An 18,963-nucleotide genomic window follows, 5' to 3' on the forward strand; every position below is an offset into this window, starting at 1 on the left:
TCAATAACATAATTGGCAATGATGATAATGATACCCCAGAGTCACAAATGTATTACACAAGAAATCAAGCAAGCATAGAATAACTTTTAGAAATATTAAAATTTTTGGTGTCTGAATGTGTGAACTTCAGCTACCTGAAAGATCAACTTATGCATCCTTGCCTCTTGCTAGATAGGACTTCTTGTTCTACTTTGTTAGTGAAATACCATACTAATCTAATGATCATTCTTTTTGAGGTTAAAAAAAAAAAATCTTTTACTTAGGTTCTCCATGTAACAGTAATTTATGAGACTAAAATTGAAAGATAAAAAGTATCTACTAGACATACCTGGCTCAGAGCTACAATGCATCTCTATATTAAAGCAATTGACACGATGACTTTTTACGTGCCTTCCCAGGCACTGGAGTTTTTCTGTTAATTTGCCGGACTAGGTCATAAAAGATCTGCAAATATAAATGTAATTCAGTTAATAAATAAAAATGAAAATAATGCATGGTTGTTCACCAAGAAAGCAAACATATTTATTTAACATGAAAGTATTATAGCAGCCAAATTTATCTGATTGCTCTAAGACATCCAATTCAACAAAGATGTTGCCTAACATGTAGATCTGGCATTCCAGGGGAATATTTATGGTCTCTTTTTTAGAGATATCGAAGAAATTTTCCTCCCGTGACACCTTCTGTTCTCACAGGTTACGCCATGAAAACTCGATTTCTATTAGATCAGGAAAGTCTGTAGGTTGCTAGAAGATAAACCTAACTAAGTAAAGAGAAGATCCCATAAGGATTTTTTTTTTTAAATCTTAATTTGCAATATAAAGAATTAGCAGAGGATGTATTCATATCAATATATCACTGATCATTGAAGTTACTGAAGAAGTTACTGAACTACTGAAGTTACTGAAGAAAAAATCCAAACAATCTCTAAAACTTTTCCTGCTATTTTATGGTGTATTTTCCCCCCTTATGTTAAGATTTTCAAAAATATAGACATTAATCTTACCTCATTAACGTTTATCTTTGATTTAGCGGAAGATTCTAAGAATGCACAGTTGTTCCATTGTCTTGCTAGGTTCTGTCCTTGCTCTTTACCTACAACTCTTTCATCTTCCAAGTCACACTTATTACCAACAAGAATCATTGGCACCTAAAAAGCCATTTTTAAGAGATTTGTCAAATGGACCCCAATAAATATCAAAGGAATGAAGACTTCAAACCATAAGTGTCTAAGCTTTTAAACATAAGTTTAGAAAAACTAAGTCTCTAAATCAACTACTCCTCTTAACATTTTCATTACAAGATTGTAGTAGAGGAAACTAGTACCAAAGATGAAAGGATTTCCTTGACAGCACACAAATAGCACAACTGGAAATTAAACCCAAGCGTCATGACCAAATTCAGAATTGTTTCTACCATTCTGTATCATTTAGCATATTTTAGAAGTTGACTTAATTTGGATTGTAATGTAAACTAAAAATTTGACATCATACAACATGATAACTGACTTAAGATAAAACCACTGGTATTTTTTGTCAATTTTCCTGCTATGCTGCTCCAGGTTTTGTAGGACACTTTAAAGGAAAATGATCAATCTCAATAAGATTGTGGCAATTAGCCTTTTTCCTCCTAGACAAGAAGAAATTTGGCTACAGCAAAAGATGTTATTTGCATCAGGACTATACTTTAAGAAGACTCAAAGTACTAGTTTGTTCATCCTTGTGCCTGAAGGAAGATTTAGGGTTATTGCATGCTATTAAACTCATGTTCACTTAAATATATATTTATAATCTAGTTAAAAAAATTCATGGAAAATTATGTTTAGTAAAATGATAGAGAAAAAAAAAACCACTCATTTCAACTCCCATTCCAGAAGTGCCTACCAGCTGTTGTTAACAGTTATTAAACTATATCTCTAATACAATATTTAAAACCACTTAAAAACATCTGATTTGCTCTTCCCCATTGCTGGCACTCTTTTGTTACTTTTGCTATGAATGGGAACCAATTCATATGTGAGGATATAGCTTCTAGATAATTTAGTTTTAGGAATGGAAGAAAGGAAGAAACTCTGAAGAACAGTAGGATCTTAAACTAATTCTGGGGTCAAGATACCTATATTTGATTACTCTTCTTGCTTATTGAATCCTCCTCTCGAAAACTCATCAAATATAAATAGAAGAGTGTATGCTCTCACATTGCTTTTAAAAATACTAATTTGGATTAACTGGCATCCCCTTTCAAGGAGTTTACTTTCTAATACAGGGATACAAAACAGTTTCTAACTGCAAGTCAGACAAAAACCCCATTGTCCTAAGGGTTTAAAGGTAGATAGCAATTTTAACTATATTGGTTTCTGATGACAAACTATGACAGTGCCAAGGGCTTTGGTGATAAGAACTTTCTCTGCCAGGTCTTTAGTAACTGTGATCCCCTCCCCCCAAAAGGAGAGTTCCAAGAGTTGAGCCAGAAACAAGGCTGATGGCATGGTCAGTGCAAATACTTCTAAAGCAAAATGGCTATTTTAATCCAAGCTCTCACGGCAGGTGGTTAACCCTCCTGGTAAATACTCTCTCTTTCCTTTTTCCCCTCAGGAGGCACCTTAGTATTTCAGCTAGGCTAGCTGCTGGTTTTGGTGGGGATGAGGGACTTCCTTTTGATGGTTAGAGGGCAAAGAGGCGTTGTTTCCAGGATTCTTTGGCTTATATGCACATCAAAGCAGTTGGGCAGTGTTGGTGTAAGTATATATGGTATGCCCTTTTCCCACAAAGGCTGGTCTCCTCAAAGGTTGCAAGTTTTGGAAGCAGATTTTTTCAAAAAATATTTAAAAATTTTTCCTTTGACTGGCCCTATGCCCAGAAAAGAAGGAAATTCCTCTTCTTCTTAACCCTGTTCTTCCCAAAGAAGGGAGGACATTACTTCCTCCTAAACTGTAGGGCCTTTAAGTTCAACTGCTTCATGGATTAAACAGACTTTTGTGTGCTGTCTTAGAAACCTAACTATAATTTACATCCTTTCTTTGAAAAGATAAATAAATTCAGAATCCTCAGCAAATGACTAGAAATTTTCTTTTGCAACAAAATCCTTATAAATTCACAATTATGTGTCTTCCCCACCCTCCTTATCCCCAGCAATCTGTTTTTATAACAACTAGTTGAGATAAAATTTAGAAATTATTCCGGAATAGAGAACCCAAAATATTGAGAAGAAATCATTTTGGAATAGTCATTTACAGAGAAGATTCAAATTCAAAACAATAGTAGGAAAAAAAACACTCAAATCTCATAAAAGTAGGTTGAGATGAAAGGGATTAGGCTGCATGAAACCATAATTCAAAAATCTTAAGTCTAGCAGTCTTTTAGGATAAAATTCAAAGATTATTTCCAAAAGATTATTTAGTGTTCAGCAAGCTGGACAAATCAAATAAAAATTAGGTATGACTTAGAAATGAAAGGGGTGGGTTTATTGACTAGTTGTCCATTAAAAATGAAAATATTCTAAATCAGTATGTTTAGGAGACCTGGTAGTGAAAAATCAACATTTCATATTCTATTTATGGTTCAAAGTTAATTAATCCTCCAAGTTCCTGTTTAAGTTTGCTGAATGAATGATTGTTTCTACTACTCCCACTTGGTACTACAAGCTTCCTCCAAGTAGAAATTGGTCTCACTATATTAGGTACAAAGTTACTTATTTTACTAGTTTTCTACTGAGCCCTTCCTTCCTAATCAGATCTACTTAACCCCCACTCCAATTCAGTACTTCTCTCTCCCAATTCCTTTTTGTGTGCCGTAAGAAATCCTTCTGTATCCTTAGACTCCTTTATATATAGGTCGAATGTTTCAAAATATTCCTGCCTCCTCAGTTTAACTTTTCTCTAAAGATGTCACCTCCCTTAAATCACCTTCTCGACCAGAAGTGGATATAATTTTGTACTCTGTAGATTCTCTAGTAATACTCCTCTACTGTGAATTCTCCACAATCTTTCCTCTTTCAGTCTCCCAACTAGTAGCCAATGCTACTACTGCCCACATGACTAAAGTTGGTCAAACTGGCATTCAGAACTCAATCTCCTCCCTCACCACCTCCAAATACCCATGTCATATTTAGGGGTTCAATGATCATGTGTTGGTGACTAAATACTCCAACCTAACAAATGCTCAATCTCTTTAACTTCAACATTCAACACAGCATTTTTAGCCAATAGCTGTCTCACAAAACAGTACAAAGATCACTAACTTCAGGTATCTCACTGACTTCCACGGATGAAATTACCTATCTATATACATGACTATGAAATCAATTTGCCTAATATAAAGTCTCTACCTGTTATTTCATAGGCATCTTGAACTCAACATACCTCAAAGTAAACTCAGCATCTTCCTTATCCAAACTTTTCCCTTTTCCCTATCGTATTCAAGGTGACATAAATCTCCAAGTTACTTAGATTTGTAGCCCAAGTGTCATTCTAGCCATCTCGCTTTCACCTTCCACATTTAATCATTACCAAGTTCTATTGTTTCTGCCTTCTCACCTCCTATCATTTCTTATATACTCCTCTGACAACAGAAGCATCAGGATCCAAATCTCATATCTCCCAATGCAAGAGTTATTGCAAAGGACTGCTGGGAAGTACCAGATAAATTTCCTACTAACTTTTTTTTTTTTTTTTTGCTGAGGCATTTGGGGTTAAATGACTTGCCCAGGGTCACATAGCTAGGAGTGTTAAGTGTCTGAGGCCAGATTTGAACTCCGGTCCACCTGACTTCAGGGCTGGTGCCCTATCTACTTGCCACCTAGCTGCCTCCCAGGTAAATTTTCAAAAAGAAAATACAAAGTCAATAATGTTAAATTTGTTTTTATCCTAGAGGTCACTAATTAGTTTGATGTACAGAAATGTAGAAAAAAAAATGGTGTGATAATCTTAAAACAAATCAAATTTCTGGGGAAACAAAAACTGTTCTTTTATGTAACTTTAGTATCCAATAATTGATTTATGTAGAAAAATGAATTAACCAAAAACTAACTAGGTGCTTTAAGAGGGAAACAGTTCCTGAATCATTTCAGGAAAACACATTAAAACTAAATCGATGCTAACATAAAATAACAGAATTTTATATGTAGTGCTCTTTGAAGTTTATAAAATGCTTATGCTTGAGATCTCCACAACAACCTTATGAAATATTTTGATTTCAGTCTTGTCTGATGTTTTGTGATCCCATTTGGACTTTTCTTGGTAAATATAATGAAGTAATTTGCCACTTCCTTTTCCAGTTCTTTTTACAAATGAGGAAACTGAGGCAAAACTGAGACAAATACTTGTCCAAGGTTAAGTATATGAGGAAGAGGAGCTTTCCTGACTCCAGGGCCACCACTATGATAAACTTAAGAGGATCTGGCCTTGATCTTGCAGAGTTTAGAATCAAACACAGATCTTCTGCAAGTCTAATATTCTTCATGCAACATCAGACAAAACAGAAAATTCTTCAATGTAAATGGAAGTAAGATTTTAAGCAAATAGATTTTAAAAGTTAATCTAAGGCTGATTTCCCATACTTTGGAGTTAATTCAATATCTTTCTATCTTGATAACCTAAAGAAAACATTCACTGTAAAGTCTATAGCATTTAACTGAACCAATCATTTTAAACTCCTAAATTTTGGGTCATACTATTTTAAAAGCCATTTAATATTCCTAAAAACATTCCCCCCCCCCCCCAAAAGATACCAAAGCTAAGAAAAAAGTGAAAGTATTCACGATGAGGGAAATTAAAATTTGTATTAAAAATTTAATTCCAAGTGGTTTTCAGATAATGAAATATGTCAATTTTGGAAACATGCAAACTTCGAATAAATCAAAAAATTGATTCATAGATCATATATTTAGGTCTGGAATGAACTTTAAAAAGCCACTGAATCAAATGTCCCACTTTATAGATAACAATAATGGAAATATTTCACAATTATATAATATTTTACTATCTAAAAAGTGCCATGTATACATACTCCTTCATCTGACTCTCATAAATATAAGGCAGGGGTGCTATTTATAGATGAGAAAATAAAACCCAGAGAGATTAGGTGACTTGCCCAGGATCATACTATTAAGAATAGTAGGCAAGATTTGAAATCAAGTCTTTTTGACTTCAAGTCTAGAGATATATTAATCATACCCGATGACCTCTAACTCTTGTTAAATTACACTAAATCTTTATCATGGGAAAAGAATAAGTGCAAGAAGACATCACAGTGACCGCTAGACCCTTCAGTATTTTTAAATGTGTTGCAGAAAGGGTAGACATCAAGATTTACTCTTCTCTCTACCTATCATGCACAAGTTTATATCATATCAATTTTATAAGAAAAACTGTTAACTTGAAATTTAAACCTCCAAGTGAAAGATTTTTATGATTTCTTGTGCAGTCATTATCAAAAAGGTCAGGAAGTTAAATTTTATTTTAAAACACTGAATTACAGCTTCAGGATTATAAAAAGGATTTGAGTGCTACAAAAATTCTTTGAAATTTGCACTTAAGAGAAAATAAGACACATATTTGCTGGGTTTTGCTAATAATCTGCTAAAAATCCTTTTTTTCTGGCAAGAATACATTTCAGGCAATATAATGCTCTTAAGAAATGCCAATGCTAATATACTTTGCAAATAAGAAACTAAAAAGCGATTATACTTTATAACACTTCCACATTTTAAAAATAATTTACACATTATTTTAAAATAAAATAACACATTTGGAAGTCATCTTACATCATCAGTATCTTTAACTCGAAGTATCTGTTCTCGAAGATCTTGTAAATCATTAAATGTGGACTGTGCTGTGATGGAGTACACCAATGCAAAGCCTTGTCCATTTTTCATGTATAAATCTCTCATTGCTGTAAATTGTTCCTATAGTGGAAGGGAAAAGCAGTAAAAGAATAATATTGTCTTGACAACTGATCTGACAACTCCAGTTACCAATAAAACTTCACTAATCACTAACATTGTGATATTGTGCAGTATTTCTTTACAATACAGTTGAAAATAAAACATGTACTAGGAAAATATTAGAATGGGGTGGGGAAAAGAATCACATATCTATATCTCCAAAAGTATTTTTAAAAATGTAACTATAACAATACCACTAGGATTAAAGTTACCTGATAATTTTTCTTAAACATCTGACACCTACTACTATACCTAAGGATTGTTAGACACTAACCCCCTCCCCCACCCCCCAACTTACTGTTTCACTTAGAGAAAGTACAAGTTTATGCAAAAGAAATAAAAATTTTAATGAAACATTGTCTATTTAGATCCGTACTTATAATTGTCAAAAGGCACAAATGACATAGATGGTCTGAGTATTATCCCTCTACTTGACAGATAAACAGGACCACTGATATCAAATTGTTCAATGAGTCGTACTTCTATTTTAAGTAAAATGTACTCTTATCAAATAACAATACAATTTTTTTATTTGTTTAAAAATATTGAGTGTCCTATCATTACTACAAAATACTATGAAGAAAACATGTAACATGCAAAAAAGCACCTGTAATTATTTCCTACTTAGATGCCTGCTCTATTCCTATATGTTGCTTTTGGAAGAAATGCATGAGAAAAAATTCAGGAATAATAAAACTTAAAAAAAAAAAAAAAAAAATCCATTGATGCCCAGATTGATTTAAGAAATCTGACTATTTTAATGGCTACTATAAAAATGTCAATATAAACACTGTTTTTAATGTAATTTTTCCATAAGGAGCTCCCAATATGAAATCACGTGTCTGCACAAAAACATCACCCAAATAATGACAAAATGAGTTTGTTTGAAAACAAACAATCCCATACCGTTCCTGCAGTGTCCAAGATTTCAAGCATGCATTGTTGAGCATCTACTTCAACTTGCTGTTAAAGGAAAAAAAAAAAAACCAAAAAAAATGTTTTATAAAAATTATTTCCATACATACGATGATAAAGCTTTAAAAAATAAAACAAAAACAGTTACTCAACAAACATTTATTGAACACTTACTGTGCAAAACACAACTAAGCCAACAGTCCTCCATCCTCAAAGAACCTCTATTCTATCAGGATAAACACTATATACATACATAAGCATCTACAAAATAGATTAAAGGTGATGGACTAATCAAAAGTTAATAGAAATACTCTAGCTAAATTTAAAAAGATTGCTAAAAGTCTTGTTTACTCACTATATTTAGAATAGTTAGGAACCATATTTAGAGCATTTTTTAAGGAGCTGGGAAGGGGAGGAAGGAAAATATATAATTAAATACAATATTTCCTTCCTTTTCATATTATGTCCTTTTCCTTCACCCTTTTTCTAGGGTGAGTTTGTGAAAACTCTGTTTATAAATTTATAATTAAAAAGTAGTTAAAAACAAGGGGGAGAGAAAGATATAGGAAAACAATTGCTGGTGATCAAAATTCCAGCTCTTCACTAATTATGAACGAGTTGTTAACATAGCATGAAGTCAACACACAGAACAATCCACTTTTAGCAGAAATTATACTACATTTAGCTATTTTTTACAGCTTTATATTTGCTAATTTATGAGAAGTTAAATATTTAAAGAATTAATATTCAAGTCAGATTAACCATTATTAGAGTTTCTGAAGATTTGAAGGGAAAATCTCCCTAAATATCAGAAGTAAAAGAAAAAAAAGTAAATTCATTTTAAGGTCACTCAATGCAGTGTCACCATCCCACATCTAATTCTGTTCATGTTGCTGCCCCACATATTTTTATTTTTGAATGTGATTTTAAAATGATGAATAAATTTTGTACAAGAGAATCTGAGGAATAACACAGAACTTCCCTGGGCTTTGATTTCCTCCTCCTTTACAGCAAGGGAGAATTGGCCTAGATGGCCTTCAAGTTTTTTTTTTTTTTTTAAACAGCTCTAAATCTACAAGCTATTTCATAAATTTCGTAATGTATTGTTCACAAAATTTCCTTTCTTTGCAATATATTTAAGAATTTTCCTTCTTATTCCAAAGACAGATCTTTGGTAGAAAAGGGACAGCCAGGGGACAGCAATTATCTAATATACCCTATAGCTACCACTCCTTTCCCCCTTTTCCTTAAGTATCCTTGATGCCATAGCATTTGTAGCACAAAGAGGAACTTAAGTATTTCCTTGACTTATTTTTTTTTTTTTTAACAAAATTCATCAAGTATCTTTTTGTCAGGTGCTTTTTAAAATAGTTAAATGGGATGTAGTATAATTCCTGCTAACAGTGGATTGTGAAATTATTATTTTCAAATAGTACAGACAAACTTGGCCAGTTTACAATTAGTGAAGATCTGGGATTTTGATCACCTAGCAATTGTCCTAGTCAAAATGAAACCATTCCTGACCTCAAAGAGTTTCTACTCTATGGAATATGGACACATGCATAAATGTGAAAGGGACAAGCATTTTAGGAAATGCAAAATAATTGGGGGGTGGGAGGGCAAGAAGACAGAACATATCTATGAAAGGAGAGCAGGGTAGCAAATATATGAGGGTTGTACTTAAGCTGAGTAGTGAAGGAAAAACTAGAAGATACTAAAAAGGCAGAGATGAAAGGGGCCTGGAAACAATGATGAATAAATTTCACCTTGCTCAGAAAAGCTGGCTATATTACATAACAGCCAAGTGTGGTGAGAAATGATTTATTTCTCATCATCACTGGTTAAAAATATCTAACATTCTTCCTACTCTGTCATATTTTGGTGTTTGTGGAGACAGCAAAATGGAAATACCTAACCTCCATTTAAAAACAAAACCAAAAACCTCATTAAAAAAATCTAAACAAAAGCCATTTAGTCCTATGAAAAAATGCTTTAAATCACTGATTAGAGAAATGTAAATTAAAAATACCTAACAGAATAGTTAGTATGTCAGGGAAAAAAAAAGTTGGAGGTGATGTGGGAAAACAAGACACCAATGGCATTGTTAGTGGAGTTGTGAACTGATCTAATCTTTCTAAAGAGCAATTTGAAACTATGCCCAAGCAACACAAAACTGCATACCCTTTGAGCCAGCAGTCTCACTACTGAGTCTTTATCCCAAAGAAATCATAAAAGAAGGGAAAGGATTCACACTGCAAAAATATTTGTAGCAGCTCTTTTTGTGGTAGCAAGGAACTGGAATTGGGAAATGGTTGAATAAGTTGTGGTAGTACATGAATGTAATGCAATACTATTGTTGTGTAAGAAATGATAAGCAAACTAGACTGATTATGGAAAAGCCTGGAAAAACTAATATGAACTGCTGTTGAATGAAGTAAGCAGAACCAGGAGACTATTGTACACAGCAAGACTGTGATGATCAACTATCATAGACTTAGTTCTTTCTTGGCAATACAGTGATCCAAGATAATTCCTATGAAAATGCCATCTGCATAGAAAGAGTACTATGGAGACTAAAAGCAGATTGAAGCATATTTTCACCACTTTGTTTTGTTTTCCTTTCTTGTGTTTTTTTTTTCCCCTTTTTGTTCTGATTTTTCTTTCACAACATACTAGTATGGAAATATGTTTGAAATGATTATACAAGTGTAAACTATATCAGATTGCTTGTTATCCTGGGGAAAGGAGAAAAAAATTTGGAACTGAAAATCTTACATAAATGAATCTTGAAAACAATCTTTACATTAGAAAAATAAAACATCATTAAGTATGTGTGGGAAACCAACCCCCTCCCCTACACATTATTTTCATACACAGAGGAACACTAACCTTCTAAATGGAATTTCTTAAAAAAACAAATAATAAACCTTAAATGTTTACTTTTATAACTGTCCTATGTGTCTATGCTCCTTCCCATTTCTTTGCTACTCAATCCCCCCCAAAAGAGGGGGGAAAAAAAAAAAAAAAAAATCGAACAAATACTCAGTGCCAAGTGTATGTACACCCCCCCCCACAAGAGTGGGCATATTCAAAATGCACATTTCTGCACCTTATTCTGTTACCTCAGTCAGAAGGGAGGTAACATTCATCACAGATCCTCAGGAGATGTGGCTAGTCATTGCACTAATCTTTCACAGCTGTTTGGATTACTATTATTCTTTGTATAGGTTTTTTTCCTTCTCCTGGTTCCTGCCTGCTTCACTTCTTTCATCTTAGAATGCTCTGAAATTGCCTCTTTTAAAAATTATATCGTATTATAGTCACATGACACGTTTGGCCATTCCTGAATTGTATAAGAAATAATCTAAGGCACATTCCGAAGCAATTCTTGGCTTTTTTTTTTTTTTAAACTTTCTTTTGCTCTTCATAATTAGAAATTTGTTTTATTTAATTATTCCCCTCTCAGTGTTAACCAAGCATATTCCTAGTTAGTTTTCCTGCTGGGATTGGGGTATATGTGTGGTTTCTCAACTTTCTTTTACTCATTTCAGACAAGACTAAGGATCTCTTGATAATCACTTCCCCTCTTCAAATTTATATATTCTTCTTTACACAAACCTCATATTTTTTATTGAGGAAAAGAGTGTTTCTAGATCATTTTGGGGGCTGAAGTGGGGATAAGGCCGTAAGTTTTTGTATTACATATTTTAGATTTCCCCCCCACTACATTGTTTTTCTAATGTTCCTTGCTTTCAAAGAATACAATTCTTGGGTAAAGTTACTTTCTCTTCTAATATACTTATTCTCCTACTTTTTTAAGAGCTTTAATCTAATTTAAAAAAAAATCATCTTTAATCATTTCTTCTAGGTAGGAACTCCATTTCCCCTTTTGAATGTGGGCATGTATCTTTACCAGGTTTTAATTTTAAATAAATATAAAGGGATAGTTAAATGTCAGGAAGTCATATACCTGAGATATCCAAACAAGAAACTGACACATTCCCTGTACTTCATTTAATATAACTCTTCCCACAGAAACATTTTATTCCAGTGAAATTTTTTTTAAATTTTTTTAATCAGCAAGAACAAGTATTCAAGAGTGTTCTTTGTTCATCTAATCATTTTTTATAAATTAACTTTCCTTAGTCATGTCTATATTTTATAAATATTAAACAAACAAAACTGGAATAAAGCATTAGCTTTGAGGTATAAAGCAAAATTATTTTGAAATTTTTTGTGAAGTTCTTATCAAAAGCAGTAACTTTTCCCCACCTTTCTATATGAATCTTCTATCGTAGGATCATATTTTTCAACAAATATTCCTTGAACAAACTGTACAGTCTATAAAAAACAAAAACAAAGAAACAAAAAAACACAATCAATTCAACCAATTAGTTATTTAAGTGCTTAGTAAGTGAAAAAGACAAGATACAGAGACAAAAATGGATGGTTCCTATCCTAAAATAGCATTCTACTACATGGAATGGGAAGAGGCTAACAAAAAATTGTAATCTACATAATTAAAAAAGGAGGATAATCTTGTCATGTAGCAAAAGAGACATGGGTATTTATCATCTTAGCATCTATGAAATAATAAAAAATTCAGAAAAATGAATTTGGGCAGAAACTTAACACAGAGATAATAAGTGACAGAGATGGGATTCAAACTAAGGTTCTCTTAACCCTAAAGGCAACATTTTTCGCTGAGCCTGGAAAACAGCTTTCCAAAGTAGGTCGTTTTTTTTTTTCCCCTTAAACTTAATACTAATATGTATTGTTTTTTCTTTTTTTCCAGGGGGGGGAAAAGAGTAAGACATAGAAAAAAGCAATTTCTAAGAATGAAATAATCTTTAAAAAAAAAAAAAAAAAAAAAAATTTCTCAGTCAGTACTTCAGCCTTTCATGGGCATAGAGATAATATGTGGTACTTAACTACAAAGTCGGGAAAGAGATTTGGATGAGTCAGTGTGATCCAACATGAGACATTGGATTCAGTCTCTAAGGACCTCGTTTGAATCTCTGCTTTGTCACTTATCCACTAAGTGACCGGGGGAAAGTTACAATCTTTATGAATCCCAGTTTCTGTTATCTATATGATGAGGGGTTTCTAAATCTATGAGGGTGAAGGTTCATGTACATTAATTACCTGGTCAAGTATCCTATTCTTTTCCTTCTTGTTTAATTAAATCTTAATTTAAATTTGCTTATAACAGAAAAAGAATTTAGAGAAAAGCAAATGCTATTCATTTTTTGTTATGAGCCCAAACTTGATCTGACAACTTAATGGTAAACAACTAGAAGCTTTAAAATATAATGTTAAAAGTAAAAACAAATATAAAAAGACACTATTTGTCTAGAAATATATATCTAAACTTTAAAAGACAGTGTTTCAAAATCAATTTGTTCAAACAGAACCACACTCACCAGGGCAGACTTCCCAACACCTCCTGAACCAAGAACAACTAGCTTGTATTCACGCATGGTGGAAGGTTGTAGTCAACACACTTCAGTATCTAAAATCCAAAAAAATCCATTTGTTTTAAAAGCATATACAAACAATAATTTACTATTCATGTATATTTTATAATACTTTTAAACAATTTTAAATTTAATTTTTCTTTACTTAAGATAAAAGACAAACTTTGCTGCTGCTGCTGCTACGGCTACTGCTGCTACTACTACTACTACTACTACAACAACAAAACTATATACTAATGACCTCAACATTTTAAAAACCACTTTTTTAATGTGGTAATACAAATTATTAACTTTGGACCCTTGTGAAAGGTCAATATTACAAAAAATAACTAAATGATTGCTCCTACTTTTGATCTCATGTAGCTTCCAGGTTTTAAATAAAACAAAAACCTTCCAAATGCACAACAATCTTAGCAAAGTCTTGAGTGAGATCACTCTGAGGTTGGGTTATCTGAGAAAAACAATCAAAGCTTCATACAAAATTATCACTGTACTTTCCCCTCCCCCCCAATCACCAGCTGAAATAAGAAAATGAAATTATCCCTGAAAATCATCTCACAGGAATCTTAAATTGATGACCTATGACATAGGGTATATATAATAATACCACTATACACTAGTGAAACGGGGTAGCATTTGACCTAGACTCAAAATAACAATGAGGCATATTATGATCAAGTTTTACTCTAACTACTTTTTAAAGATCTGAACTCTTTGCTATACTAACACCTAACAATGACGTGCTGACTTTGACTAAGATGAAAAAACGGATTACCTATGGAATATGCATTACATGTATGGAACACTTACAATACTACACCTATAATCAAGTAAGCATCCATCTATTCATTCATCCATCTAGAACTGTAGCTTTACTCACTTGCAAGCCAAAGATTTTGGTTCTTCCATTAATTCATCACAAAAGTCTTCAGATTTGTAGAACCATTTACAAATGTTTTGCATATTTTCCTCCAAATATTACTTCTATTATGCTAACAATTATAGATAGCACCACCAATGTTTTTCCTATTTAATGATACTTTTTTTTATTCTGAATATTTTTTAAAGAAACATTTTACATGATGGAGGGAGGCAAATCATTTACTATCACATGGTTTAAAAAAAAGTTTGGGTTTAGTTTATTTTTAATACCTAAAAAAATGATCTTGCCAATGCCATATCAACAGATTAGATTTCGTGCTCTCTGCTGCTAAACTTAAGAGCTTTATATTTGCAGTTTAAAGTGATTATAACTTGTTTTGGGTTATTTCCATTAAAAAAAAGTTGAAGGGTTTTTTTTTTTTTGAAGGTGGAGGAGAAATCAGTTTATTCTTTTGTACTTGCCAAAATTAATGTTAAGAAATATTAAATATTATTAAACATTCATTTTAATTTCCAAGCAACAATTTTATACTCTGAGCATATAGCATTATATGACCAATTTGAAACAAATTATCATATTAATAAATGTTTGTTTCATTAAAAAAAGATGAACAACTTTATATGAAAGTTGTACCTAAAAATATTTAAGATATTTAACCACATTTGGCTTAAGTGAATTGAGCCAGTTTTGGTTTTGCCACAAATCTTCTGTGTAACTATAGATTGGTCATTAAAATGTCTAAGGCTTCTTATAGGGCTAACATTGTAAGGCACCTATGTTATTTAAAGGCAAACTCTTCTGGATCATATCTCTCTCCATAAAACATTAACATAGAATGAATTTATTATGAAGAGATGTTTTTTTAAAAAGTGGTTAGAGAAAAAGGAAAGAGGATAATAAAAATATTGCAGAGAGGAATCTGGCCCAGTGAATATGCTGTCAAAACCACTGTGGTCATTTAGTTTTTTGAAGTTTCATAGCTTTAGACCTTAACTCATTTTCAACTGGGAAGCAGCCACAAAGTTTTGACAGAATAACCGTAGTAGCCCCATCTAGTTGAATACATACTTGAAATCCATTCCCTCAACACAGTGGTCATTAGTCTTTGCTTAAAGACTTCCACTGCAGCTAGTTCTAATTGTTAGGACTTCTTCATTATACCAGTAATTTTCATTATGTCACGAATTTACCTATTTGCAATTTGTAATTTTACTGTTTCCAATGATTCCAGGCAAGCTACCTCCTTGGACTTCAATTTCACCAACTAAAAAAATGAGGGAGTTGTTCAAGATAACCTCAAGTTCTAAAGCTATGATCCTAATTTTAATTCTTCCAAGTGAATGCCCTTAGAATACCTGAAGATACCTTCCATATTTTAAGGGGATTTAAAACACACATACAGGCACACACTCCAAAAAGTAACTTCACCTGATAGCTTAGAATAGCATTCAGTTTAAAGAACTCTTCTTGGTCTAAAGGTCAATCACTATACTTTACAATTGGGCAATCCATAACTTACTGCTTATGTTAAAGAATTAACTTCTAGAAAAGTCTCTTCAGGTTAATCTTTTGTCTGTGCTATTATAAGGCTCCTTTTCTTAACAACTTATATATTCAATGTGTACTATATTATTTTATACTTACTACTTTGGTTTGTTCCAAGTAATACATACTTGGTTTATCTCTTTCAATTAGGAGAGACCCTCAGGAAAGAGCATGTTTTCCCATTCTGCTAAATTCTTCAGCTCCCCCCCCCAAAAAAACCCTCTTAGTAAACAGTAAAAGAAAAGGTGTTCAATAATGTTCTACATTTCCTATTTACTGAATTTAGAACAGTTGAATTTTCAAAATTGCGTGACAGAAGGTATTTTATCTTGTAAAAATTATTAGGATGCATTACCCCTCGTCAAAAAAAAAAAAAAAAAAAAAAAAAAAAAAAAAAAAAAAAAAAAACACCAAAAAACAAACAAAAAAAAAAAACCAAAAAGTATTTTATCAAAATATATTTATTTTTTCTTTTTTTGGCACATACACAAAATAATAATAAACGAAAAACAGAATATAAATCCATGCCAGGTTTGTTGCATGTGGAAGAAGAGCAATTGTTGGAATTGGCTTCAGATGGATTCTTGAAAAATAAACATAAGGAATTTACTTTAACATCATTCTGGTTACAAATGCAACATGTGTATCATGTTTTAACAGAAAAAGTTCTGAAATACATCTTTTTTGCCTTTTCCAACTTCATATGTATGTGAAGTTGCTTTTTCAGCATTTGTAGACATTAAGTCAAAAAAAGGAACAGACTATTGGATGTGGAGCCTCATCTCAGATTAAAATTAACAACCAGGGAACCAAATTATGACGATCTGTTATCTCAGCACAATTTCATCCTTGTATATAAAAATAATCAAAATCAGCGGGACTTACTATAGCACATAAAGCTTTCCTATAAGAAAAATCACACAAAAGCTAAAAATACCCAGCCGCCTGGAGAAGCCACTATTAAAGAAGTAAGTTGTCTCTGTAACAAAGTGCGGAATATTCACTCAGTGTCACACAAGATCATCTCCCACTTCACAAGATGGTCTTGACTTAAGTCATGAGAACCTATAATTAGGCACAGCTAAGCACAGTGTAGTACATATCCCCAACCAAACTCTGGTACAACACGTACCCCTGGAGGTACCTGTACTACACACTTTGGGAAACAGAGGTATGTATAGTGGGCTCTGAAGTCAGAAGGACCTGAGTTAAAATATGGCCTCAGGCACTTAACACTTCCTGGCTGTGTGACCCTGGGCAAGTCATGGCAAGTCACTTAACCCCAATTGCCTCAGCAAAAAACATACGGAAACAATAACAACTAGTAAACATATCTCTCAAATCATAGCACTTGTTCATAAATGATAATAATTATACATAAAATATACCAAAATATTGTAAGAATACTAGAATATTGATGGCTACAGAGGAAACTTTTCTATTTGAGAGACACAAATGATACCATAAATTAGAGGAACATGGAACAAATTACCTGTCACATCTAAAAATGATTGTGACAAGAGACTCACTGGAGGTGAAACAGAATTTTGATTACATAAGATTCCAATTTTTTTTTTTCATAAACAAAACCAAAGAAGCTAAAATTGTTAAAAGAAAAATGGGATGGGGGAGAAAAGAACTTGTACAGCAAGTTTCTTCTAGAAAGGTCTCACTTTTAAGATACTTTGGAATCAAGTTCAATTTCTAGGGAAGACTGAATTCCATGAAGGACATTAGCTATAACATGGAAAGAAGAATCAAAAAATACTTAGGAAATTCTCAGGAGCATTAAGTATTGCACTAAGAATTAGGAAGTCTTGGGTTTCAATCTGATCTCAAAATAGTTCATTTGGCTTTGAGCAAGTCACTTAAAATCTATCTTACATACACAATTGACAGACTAAGACGATGGAAGGTACTGTCTCTTTCTCAAAAGGTAAGAGGTATGATGAAGGGAACTACTATATATAATTTAACCCAGCTTTCTGCTAATAGCCATGAGGAATAAATAGCAAAAGTTTTTAAAGAAATCTAAATAGCTACAGAATGAGCTTGGTCTTTTCAAGGGCATGTATCAGCCCCCTTGCTGCTTCTCCCTCCCCCCCACCTAGAAAAGAGGGACACATAAAAGACAAAAATAAAATCGCAAAAACATACATAAATAATGTTTAGAATTAGCTAGTGAGGTGAGGCTTTAAAAAAAAAAAAAAAGAAAAGAAAGCAAGCTGTATTATATTTTAACAGCTATAGTATTTAACAATATCAAAACCATTGTAAAAGAACACCTCTCATAATATCCTTTCTAGTGTTGCCCATTTGACTGTAAATCATAGGTTGTATTCTTGTTGGAATTCTTTTTGTGATTGTGTTGGACTAATTTGCTACTCAGATTCCTTCCAGCTTTAAAATTTAATTCTAATGTTTATTCAACTAAAATGTTAGGATTTTTGCCAAGTTAATTGACTGAATTTGGTTAAGATAATTCCCTAAAAAATCCACAAAACCCTGATTTGGTCAAAAGAATGCAAAGTTGCACAATTAACATATGGAGTTGTAAGATAAAAATGAAAATTTTTACACTACAGTACAACATACTGATAACACACTATGGTCTGTCTCACTTGAAAGAATGTTAGAAGTTAATGGGGCTTTGCAGACCCAGAAATTTCCTTTACCTTCAAAGGAAGCAACTGTCATTTGAAGTAATAATCTTTGTTACTGTCACTTCAGGTAAAATTGTATTGCTTAATTTCAAGAATCAATTTAGAGATTTGTTAAGATACTGGTTTTTCTACATGTCACAGTGCAGATAACCTAAACAGTTATAGAAATGATGTGGAGCACTAATTTAATGGATTAAAATAATAAAATTGGAAACTGGAGCCTTGAATAGCACGGATACACTTTATATGAATGAATTTGCCCATATAGAGTTAGTAATTGATTAAAAGAAACAAACCAATTTGTGAAAGAATTTTTTAAAATTAATTTTATAACTTTTTTTTTTTTGACAGTACATATGCATGGGTAGTTTTTTACAACATTATCCCTTGCACTCACTTCTTTTCTGAATTTTTCCCTCCTTCCCTCCACCCCCTCCCTTAGATGGCAGGCAGTCCCATACGTGTTAAATGTATTATAGTATATCCTAGATACAATATATGTGTGCAGAACTGAATTTCTTTTTGCACAGGAAGAATT

General features: G+C 32.6%; 1 protein-coding gene across 1 annotated transcript in view; it reads right to left on the reverse strand.

Annotated features, from left to right (window-relative positions):
- Positions 1 to 18,963, reverse strand: part of RAP1B (RAP1B, member of RAS oncogene family) — a 46,320-nt gene that overhangs the window by 1,929 nt on the left and 25,428 nt on the right. The window contains exons 2-7 of the mRNA XM_074269691.1: positions 13,281 to 13,369; positions 12,130 to 12,198; positions 7,849 to 7,905; positions 6,763 to 6,903; positions 1,007 to 1,150; positions 329 to 444 (exon numbers count right to left, since the gene is read on the reverse strand). Of these exons, the coding sequence (XP_074125792.1) occupies positions 358 to 444; positions 1,007 to 1,150; positions 6,763 to 6,903; positions 7,849 to 7,905; positions 12,130 to 12,198; positions 13,281 to 13,337 (555 nt within the window). The 5' untranslated portion in view covers positions 13,338 to 13,369 and the 3' untranslated portion in view covers positions 329 to 357. The remainder of the gene's footprint in view (positions 1 to 328; positions 445 to 1,006; positions 1,151 to 6,762; positions 6,904 to 7,848; positions 7,906 to 12,129; positions 12,199 to 13,280; positions 13,370 to 18,963) is intronic.

This window comes from Sminthopsis crassicaudata, chromosome 5 (assembly GCF_048593235.1).
Source record: "Sminthopsis crassicaudata isolate SCR6 chromosome 5, ASM4859323v1, whole genome shotgun sequence".
NCBI lineage: Eukaryota > Metazoa > Chordata > Mammalia > Dasyuromorphia > Dasyuridae > Sminthopsis > Sminthopsis crassicaudata.